At 58.4% G+C, this 9415-nt stretch overlaps 1 protein-coding gene across 1 annotated transcript; it reads right to left on the bottom strand.

Moving 5' to 3' along the window:
• Window positions 1-184: 184 nt before the first annotated feature.
• Window positions 185-8617, bottom strand: LOC126639020 (bactericidal permeability-increasing protein-like). The gene is made up of 15 exons (XM_050313431.1): window positions 8499-8617; window positions 7440-7554; window positions 6817-6942; window positions 6242-6397; window positions 5851-5914; window positions 3790-3853; window positions 3234-3325; window positions 2893-3069; window positions 2624-2683; window positions 2348-2515; window positions 1990-2057; window positions 1680-1722; window positions 1256-1319; window positions 704-780; window positions 185-517 (listed from the first exon to the last, which is right to left on the bottom strand). Exons 1-15 carry the CDS (start codon window positions 8611-8613, stop codon window positions 470-472), a joined length of 1437 nt encoding a protein of 478 aa, XP_050169388.1. The 5' UTR covers window positions 8614-8617; the 3' UTR covers window positions 185-469.
• Window positions 8618-9415: the final 798 nt, after the last annotated feature.

Here is a 9415-nt window from a genome sequence, read left to right as displayed (position 1 = left end):
GCCACCTGGGCACACTCTGGCTCGTGTTCAGCCGCTGTTGATCAGCCCCCCCAGTCATTCTCTGCAGCTGCAGCAATGGGAACAGACGAGCCCGGGGGTCCCGCTCCCGCCCCCACTCCCGCCTGGCCCAGTGCAGAGAGCCCAGTGTGGCCCCAGGCACAGACAGTGACAGTGACACCACGGCCCTGGCGCCAGCGCCTTTATTGCTGCTCAGAGGCCCTGGGATGAGGAGGGAGGGAGGGAAGGGGTGGCTGGGGGCAAGGGACCCCTCTCAGTAGCACTGGGTGAGGACCCAGTGAGGGGACAGGGAGTTCAGCCCTGGAGGTGCTGCTGCCCTGGCCACAGTCCAGGCCAAGGCAGTGGTGCAGGACACTGGTGGGTTTGGCTCCAGCAGCAGGACCAGAGGCAGGGAAAGGTGAAGGAGCCAAGGGGGTTTTTTCAGTGCTGGAGGTCCCTCGTGGCCTTATCTTCACACCTTCGGCTGGAAGTGAACGTCTGCTCCGAGCAGCAGGAAATTCTGGGAGAAAGAGGAAAGCTCTGGGCTGCCACCAGCCCTGACAGCTGCACTGCCCAGCACCCATCACACTCCAGGAGGGAGAAGGGATCGGCACCTGCCAGCCCCTGTGCCTAATTTAGTGGCTGGCAGGGGCTCAGGGTTGGCAGGATGGTGCCCAGCTGGGCCCAGGTGCTCCCCCTCACTCACCTGGTGGAACCTTACGAAGGTGTTGAAGAGCTGTATCCTGTCTGGCAGTGGCAGAGGGAAACCCTCATCTAAGCGGGCTGGAAAAGACAGCACACAGCTGCACTGGGATGGGAAGGGGAGCGAAGGGAGCAGTGGCCACGCAGAGAAGGCAGCCACTTCCTCCCCCCAGCCCCTTCCTTGCCCCCTGCTGCTCTCAGGGCAGGCAGAGGAAATTCCTCCCAAGCTCCACAGCAGGGCTGGGGACTGCGTGCTGTGCCATGACAGCCCCCTGGGCCCCTCCAGCCGCCAGCCCTGCTCTCCAGGCCCAAACTGCTGGAGAGGCAGGGGAAACAGGGAGTGGGGAAGAGGGTCTGGAAAGCATTAAGATATGCACAGGGCTCATTTTTTCCATTGCGTGTGCTGCTGGGAGTGTCACAGCGGCAAGAGGCTCCCACCGCTTCCCAGCCACCTCCTGCACACTCTGGGGGCTTTCCCCCTGGATCAGCCTCGGCAACAGGGATTTAACTAGTGAGGCTGCTCCGGCACCCCCTGTTCCCCCCAGCAGGTTCTCACCATTAAGACGGGGGAGCAGGATTTCAGAAGCAAAGATGTTCATTATGGACTGCAGCAGTCGCACCTGGGGAGCGGGGAGAGGGAGGAAAAGCTTTAGCCTGCAGGACAGGAGATGTGCAGGCACTGGAGGATAATTAGGAAAAGAAAAAGGGATGAGGAGCTGGGATGGGCACATGCTTTGCCAGAGACCAGAGGCCTTGTCTGGCCACACTGGCAGGGTAGGAAGTGCAGGGGTGAGAGCAGCAATGGATCTGGCTCTGCTTCCTCTCCCAGCCTTGCAGGCTTAGGCAGGATCAGTGTGGGGTCCTGAGTGCACCCCCAGGTCCTGTGTCATGGGGCAGGGGCAATGAGCTCTCTCCTTGGCCCCCCCATCAGGCTCCCGACTCCATACTGGGGGCTCTGGTCATGGTCAAGGATAACTTACCGGGAAAGTGCCGACAACTGAGTCCTTTAGAGAGAGCTTGATCCTGCACAGGGACAGAAGTGGTGCTGTGGAGGATGTCCCAATGGAGGGAGCAGGGATGTCCCAATGGAGGGAGCAGGGATGTCCCAAAGGAGGGAGCAGTTCCATCCACTGATGGCCATGCAGATCCTGCTCCCTCCAGCCTCAGCTCATCCCCTCCACACCAGGTCCACACCCCTGGGACCTCCCCACCCACTCTCTGTCCCTGGGAGCCCAGAATAGAAACGTCCCCAGCCTCCCCCTGCCCAGCAGTGGCCACTCCCCTCTGTACCTTCCCACATTCAGGCTCCCAACTATGTGGCCAGATCTCACGTCGATGACAGCGGACACGTTCCCTGTCTGGGCAGAGAGCACAGAGCTCCAGCAGTGCTCATCCCACCTCCCCCCAAACCAGGCACCCAGGAAACAGCTCTGACCAGCTGAAACACAGCAGAACTGCTGCCCATACAGGGGCATGTTTGCACCCAGCATTAAACACAGCATTTGTCAGCTGGGTATTGCTCTGTTGGGGACTCCCACTGAGCCTGCACAGCACGTGGCACCTCCCATGGCAGGAGCTGGGCAACAGGACTGAGCACAGCTCAGACTCCTGTCTTTGCCTCACTGCTGCGGGTTGTTCATGGACTCACCAGGCTGAGGACGAAGAGAGGAGCCAGGCTGGAGTTGGGAAGGATGGCATAAGCCTGGACATCCACAACGGGCTTGAGAGAGATTCCTTCCGGTCCAATGTTCAGGAACGGGGCAGTGAGGGTGGACAGCCTGAGCTTCATCGGCATGTTCGGGTACATCTGCTCCAGCTGCATGGGAGAGGGGACAGGGTGGGGACAGCGGCACAAACCTCAGCTCCTGGGGGGAGAACACTTCTGTGTACAGGTGCTCTGGGGAGGCAGGGCTGGACTGCTCACCTGGGGAACGAAGGCTGAGAAGGTGGAGGTGTTCAAGTGGAAGTCAACATCCTTTGGGATCTGCGGGGAGAGGACTGTCACGCTGGGGCAATGCAGCACAGCAGAGCCCTGGTGAGCCCACCCGTCCCCACCCAGCCCAGCCCCATCCCACAGCCCCCAGCCCTTCCCCTGGGGGTCCTCCAAGACCACTGGCTGCCACCAGAGCTCCTCAGCAGATGGAATCCCTGCCAGGGGCTCGGGGCCAGCCCTATCCCACCTTCACCGCTCACCTTGGCATCCGTGATTTCGAAGACCAGCGCCCTGGAGGTGTGGTAGGCAAAGCCGGCTGTGTTGAAGAAGTAGCTGGAGGCCCCAAAGTAAACCATGCGATCGTGATCCGAGGGCAAGGACAGCGGCAGCGGGGAGAAGGGGGCAGTGGAGCGGTGGGCCAGGGAGTAGAATTCACCCTGGGAGAAGGGAGAGAGTTGGAGGAGGAGGGCAAACAGCGGTGGGGCTCAGCTGCTGACGCGGGCTGGCAAACAGCGTTTGCAGCAGGTACCGAATCCTCGTTACCCACCCGCCTGTGGCAACGGCATCGACCAAATCAAGTCTCCCCAGGGCAGCCTCTCACCTTCAGGCCTGTGTCCAGGGACTGGGCAGTAGCAACTGGGGGTGCCACGAAGGAGTAATCAATGCCAGTCCTGGCGTCTATCTTGGCTGTGACTGTAAACACAAGGCAGAGAGGTGAGCGAGAGGGAGATGGTGTGGAAATCTGGGAGCAGATCACCTTGACTGGCATTCAGGCAGTGCTGCACCTGGGCTTGCTGGTGCATCAGCACAGTACCAGCTGCACGTGTGCTTGCTTCTGTTTAGAAGCAAAAAATCCCATTTTCCTCCTGGCTGCCTCTCAGCCATGCAAACCAACTCCTGGACCTGAGGAATGGCCTGGGTGCCCCTGCTAGGGCAGCCCAAGCCCCTGCCAGTCCTGGGGCACAGCTACTGGAGGGGTCTCCACAGCCAGAGTGGGTGCACAGTGACATGTCTCTGCTGATGAGGTGCTCCCCAGCTCCCAGCTTGGGTGCAGGAACACAAGGAGGCAGGGAGAGGGCACAGGGTAAAATACTGTCCTCATGGCTGGGAAAGGCTAGGAAAAACTGGTCCTAAACTCCCATGCAGCCCCCTGGTACCTGGCAGGGTCTGCATGTACGTCTGGAGCTCGCTGTGCACAGACTTGGCCACGCTGTCACAGACCTGTGTGAGGGAAAGGAACTGAGCAGGGGCAGCCAGGTCACAGCCCCCATCAGAGCTGAGGCCACAATCCCTGCTCTGCTGCCTGCTGCTGGGTTTATTCCTTAACAAAGCCTGCTTAAATGAAAGAGTACACAGTGATGATTGCCTCCATTCATCAGGCAGCACATTAAGTGTCCAAGACACAAGCAGGGTCTACACCTGAAAGCATCTGTTTGCAGCAATTTCCCCTCTGCAGATTCAGCTCCAGGGAGGCCCTTGGACAGAATCTCTCGTGTGCCCTCAGTCTTTTCCTTCGGCCCGTGTGAGAATGAACCATGAGCTGCCAGGACTTGGCCAAAGCAGAGCAACTGAAGGGGTTAACCTCCCCCACAGGGGCAGAAGCCCTGATTGCACTGTAGCTGAGCTTTCCTGAGCTCCTACAGCTCTCTGCCAGGAACAGAAGAGCACATCCCTCTGCTGCTGTCACACCCGGCTGAAGCCCTGGCATTAGTGAGGATTTAACCCAGGAAATTTACTGCAGGGCACAGTCCTGCAGGTGGCTGAGAAAATCTGCAAAGCTCCTTCCAGTGTTTTCCCTGTATTATCACAGAAACCACCAGCAGGATCCAGCCATCATCTCTCTGACCAGGCATGGAGCCCACAGAGCTGATGGCAAGATGCAGCACTGTGGAGGGGCAGGGACCACGCTGACAGTGATGTAGCTGCTGGCTGGGCAGTGCCAGGGAGGAGGAAGGACAGAGCCTTGGGCATGGCCTTAATGACAGCAGGTTGCTGCTCTTCCCTGTGCCCAGCAATATTTGTCTGTCTGTGCTGGAAAAGCTCCATTGCTGCCTGCAAGGATATTGCTGCAGACAGACATAAACACAGCCTTGGTCACAGTGACCTGGATCTCCCTGTGACCTGGATCTCCCTGTGACCTGGATTTCCCCATGACCTGGATTTCCCTGTGAGCTGGATCTCCCTGGGAACGGTGCCTCAGCACTGGGGTCATGAGGACTGTCCAAGCATGTGCAGTGAGAGCAGGAGGCAGACACGAGCTGCCCAGGCTGGGTCACGACTGGGCTGTGCTGGTGGGAAGCTGTTCCAGTGCAGTGCACTCCCAGCCCCTGCCCTCTCCTGCCCCTCGCCCCTCACGCCATCACTCACACAAAGACACCAAGGAATGTGTGTGGGGCAGAGGGTGCTCAGAGGAGGCAGAGAGGGCAGCAGGGTCCCCTCACAGTCCCAGAGCTGCCCTCCTTCGAGGGGGCAAAGCAGCAGAAAAGGCCTCTGAGTCCCAGTGTGGCTCCTGTTGCCAGGCCATCTGCTGCTCCAGCCCCCAGGGGCCTTGGGAAAGGCACTGCCTGGTACTGGCAGTAGTGCCTGGGCAGGGTGGGATCTGCCTCAGGAGTGGGATTTGCCTGTTCTCCAACTGCCTCCTTCCCGAGCAAGGTTCACATCCAGGGAGGCTGTAACTCATGCCAGTTATCCTTGTAGTAATTATTGCTAACAGCTTGTTTCCATGTCTCATTGCAGGTCTCCTGCGTGTCAGCGTCTGTACCAGGCGCTGGTACCGAGGCTCCCTGACCCCCTTCCGTAAAACAGAACAGCAAGTGCCTGAAATCCAGGAGTGAGAGTTGCCCCCCAGTGCTCCCCAAAGCCCTCCAGAGCACGGCTGGTTAAAGGACAGCTCTGATCAGGTTCCCTCTGTTACAGTGAGTTTGGCTGAGGCATAAGATCTAATTAACTGACCACATGGAAAGAAAAGTCTTTGTTAATTAGGAACCAATTACTGTGCTTTGGCAAAGACTTCAGGTTTCAAATTCAGCCTGAGACATACGGTGCTACGGAGCCTGCAATGCCCGTTCCTCTGGTTTTCACCAAATTGGCAACACAGCCCCGTGCTCTGGTTCTAGTTACATCCCTAATCTGCTCTGATCCTTCCAGCACATCAGCTACAAGTGAGGGCTAAAGACCATCAGAAAAACCCAGAGCCCTGCCCTCCACTGCTCACGTACCTTACTCTCCAGAATCTTCTTGAACTTGGACTCAATAGCACTGTGGAAGAGGTTGTAAAGCCACCTGCAGAGAAACACAGAGAGGAGCCTTGTTTCTAGCTCAGCTACTGCTGCAGAAGTATGTGCCCAGGAAAGGGAGACCCTAGAGATGTGGGACCTTGGGAACATCATTCCCACACCAATTTGACATCTGGCTTTGCCTCAAGATTTACATTTGCAAACAGACCTGCTGGTAAACCACAAAAGTCTGGTATGTGCCTTAACCACCCCCAACACCCTTAATTGTGAGAAATTCAGGCCAGATTTAAGACCAGGCAAGCTCAGATACACCAACATCTTGGCAAATGGGCCATCACACAGCATTTCCAGACCTCCCAGTGAAGTTACATACCCAAATTTGCCCGAAAAGAGCACCCGGACTTTGGAGATGCGGGTGCTGCAGTCCGAGGTGCTGATGGTGGGTTTCCCAGCGGCGTCGCTGCCCAGCCTCAGGCTGATTTTGATGTAGACATTCTCCACCTTCAGGTCAAATGAGCCGTGGTCCCGGCTGAGGGGAGAGGGGGATGAGAATGGGATGTTTCTCAGTGCCAAGGCCTGATGAAGCGACCTCAAATCAACTCTGGGATGGATCTGTCTAACTCAGACTCCTCCTTGTATGGTGCATCCAGAGGAGACTGGGAAAACAAATTCCACTGGCACATAAACTAGGAAAGGTAACCTTTAAATAGAGGAGACCAAGAGCAAGTAGGGGAGGTGGAAGAGACACCTGAGAGTCCATGCACAGCTCTCCCATCATGTGCCTTGTTCTTGCCTCCCACCCTGTTTTATCCATCATATCTGGGGCAGCAGAGTGACAGCTGCCCGAAACACACGGAACAGGGAGAGGAGGAAAAACCCGTCCAGATCCAGAGAGGGAGACACGGACTGAGCACCCAAGCAGGGAGAGGAGGAGCTGGGCACGCACACAAGAGCATCTTCACCCGCCAGTCCCCATCCAGCTCGGCGAAGGCATTGGAGATGGAGACCTGCAGGCCCACGTTGGGGACAGGGGAAATCCGTGAGTACGGCAAGTGGAAATTGCGAAGGCGCAGTCTGGAAATAAATGAACAAAAGGAAGAGAAAGTTATGTTACAGGGGGGCTCACTCACAAACGCACAGCCAAGGAGTCACTGCAGTGCCCCAGCTCCAGTTCATGCCAGGCTATGCCTGGCATGGGCACACAGAGCAGAGTGGTGCTTCTGGGAGCATGGTCCTTGCAGCCACACAGATGGCAGCTCCAAAACCTGTGCAGCAGGAGCAGAGGCAGCAGGGAGTTGGGATATCCACAGGGGCTGGATTCCTCCTCTGTGTGGAGATGGGGGGCCCTAGTCCCACGAGCAAGGCCAACTCCACCACCTGGACTTTGATTTCACAAAATCCACCCACACCTATAGTTCTATCACCCCAGCTCCCTCTTTCCCTTTGGACAGGGGGTGAACCTCTCAGGGAGCTGTGGAGGGGACAGGATGTTCCTCACTGCTCCAGGGGGTCCCTGCCCTCCCCACCCTTCCTGCTCAATCGCCTGGGTTGGGCGCGCTGGCAGGGCTCACCTGGAGAGCTCGTAGTGCACCTTTCCCACACGCAGGACACGAAAGTCACCCGAGATGTCTGGCAGTGTCAGCTGGGCCAGCTCCTTCTCCAGGATCGCGATTCCATGCTGATGGGCTGCAGGGACACGGGGAGAGCATCACTGCCACCGCTGCCACAGGAGCCGGAGCACACTTTGGGTGTGCAGCAGAAGGATCGTCCAGGTGATGCTTTCCACCTCCCAGACTGGCTTTAGTCTCCCTGTACAGAGCCAGCCCTGTGGGTACCCAGACAATGTTGCCTGCTGTCCTGCTTGCAAGCCCCAGGGCAAGGTGGTGGCCACAGAAAGGAGAAAGAGGCCCCAGTCCTCTCTCTCCAGGCTGTGCACTGTGTGAGGAGTGCAGGAGGTCCCAGGCACCAGGCTGCTCCGTGCTCAGTGCCAGCAGGAGAAGCTGCATGGAGCCAATGTCCTAAAGAGTAGCATCAGTGGGTGCTGATGCCTCCCTGCCTCTGGCTGGGAAGGAGAGTCACGTCCTCTCCCCCATGGCTGGCAGAGCTGCTGGGTAAATGAGCTGTTTCTCACACAGTGTATTTCAATCCATAACTGTGCTCTGCTGGAGCCAGGGCTTTGCCTGCCTCGATAAAACCAGCACAGGACCCATCCATCTCTGTCACTGCCCTCCCCTGCAGTTCCCCACCTCCTCTTCTCCTCCACAGCTCACTCCTCCAGGGCTCATGGCTCAGCTGCCCAGACATGTGCCATGGGACTAGCCCCTCCCTCAACACCTGGGTGCAGCTCCCTGAGACCCCAGAGGTCTGGTCCCCTCTGCAGGGGCTCCATCAAGCTCTGGGGGTGAGGGGGGCAGATGGGTGTAAAAGGGGAAGCCCTGAGCGATGGCGCATTCAGCACCCCCGTCTGAGGATTCTCCCATCCTGACCCAGGACCCTGTGCTCTCCACATGGGCACCCATGGCTGAGGATTCCCATCCTGCTCCAGGACCTTGCACTTCTCACAGGAGGCCCAGCTCCGCCCTTCTACCACCAGGGCACCTGCAAGGAGAGAAATCAGAAGCAGAACCCACCGTAGTCCAAGCCTGCCTGGGTGATCCTCACCACAAAGCCGGGGTTGGTGGCTGTGGTGAGTGCCAGGCACAAGGCCAGCACCCTGCAAGCCACTGCCAGGCTCTGCACTCCCATCCCAGCTTCCTGCAGTGCCGAGCTCTCCCTGCCCACACCACCTTTATATCCCTGCCAAAACGGGAACCTCTGGAGAGGGAGGCGTGTGGAGCCACGTGGGACGTCCCCAGGTCCCCAGGGCTTCCTGCTTGGCCACCACCCTGCTCCTCTGTGCCACTGGCACCGTGGCACCTGCACCCAGCGGCACAGCTGGTGCCTCTTATCAAAGGCAGGGCAGGGGCAGTGGAAACTGAGAGGCAACAGCCCAGTTTCCAGCTCTCTGTCAGTGCCAGCAGTCCCTGCGTGCGGCAGCAGCAGCAGGTGCTCAGTGGAGCAGAGCTGGGTTTGGCAGCAGAGCCCGACAGAGACACGTTCCTGCACCCCAAGGCCCTGGCACAGGGCAGCCATGCACAAGAGGAGACATCCATCACTCCAGGATCAACCCCCAGAGACAACACTTCTGGGGCCCTGACAGGTCACAGCTCTTGTCACAATGTCTGGAGACAGGGGCAGGAGCTGGGTGCAGGCAGGTAGGGGCAAGGGGGGAGCACCCCCGTGGCCCTCAGCTGGGAGAGCTGGGCTGGCTGGTCTCTCCTTGGAGGACAGAGGTGAGGGAAGAAGAAATGATTCAGTTACTTTCATTTCCTGTTGGGGTCCAGGCACAGGAAACCCGCAGCTGCTGATGCAGACAGATCTCATGCTGGATCCAGGGAAGTCCTGGCTGCCAGAGGCAACATCCCTGAGCCAAGCAAGGATGTTGTGAAATGCAGCTGTTGCTCAAGCACAGCCACTGGCACAGCATGGCTGTCCCCCCAGTGCTGCA

Source organism: Myiozetetes cayanensis, unplaced genomic scaffold (assembly GCF_022539395.1).
Source record: "Myiozetetes cayanensis isolate MyiCay16 unplaced genomic scaffold, myiCay2020 scf19, whole genome shotgun sequence".
Classification (NCBI taxonomy): Eukaryota; Metazoa; Chordata; class Aves; order Passeriformes; family Tyrannidae; genus Myiozetetes; species Myiozetetes cayanensis.
The sequence above is the reverse complement of the archived record's forward strand: the minus strand, read 5'-3'. Positions and strand labels throughout refer to the sequence as shown.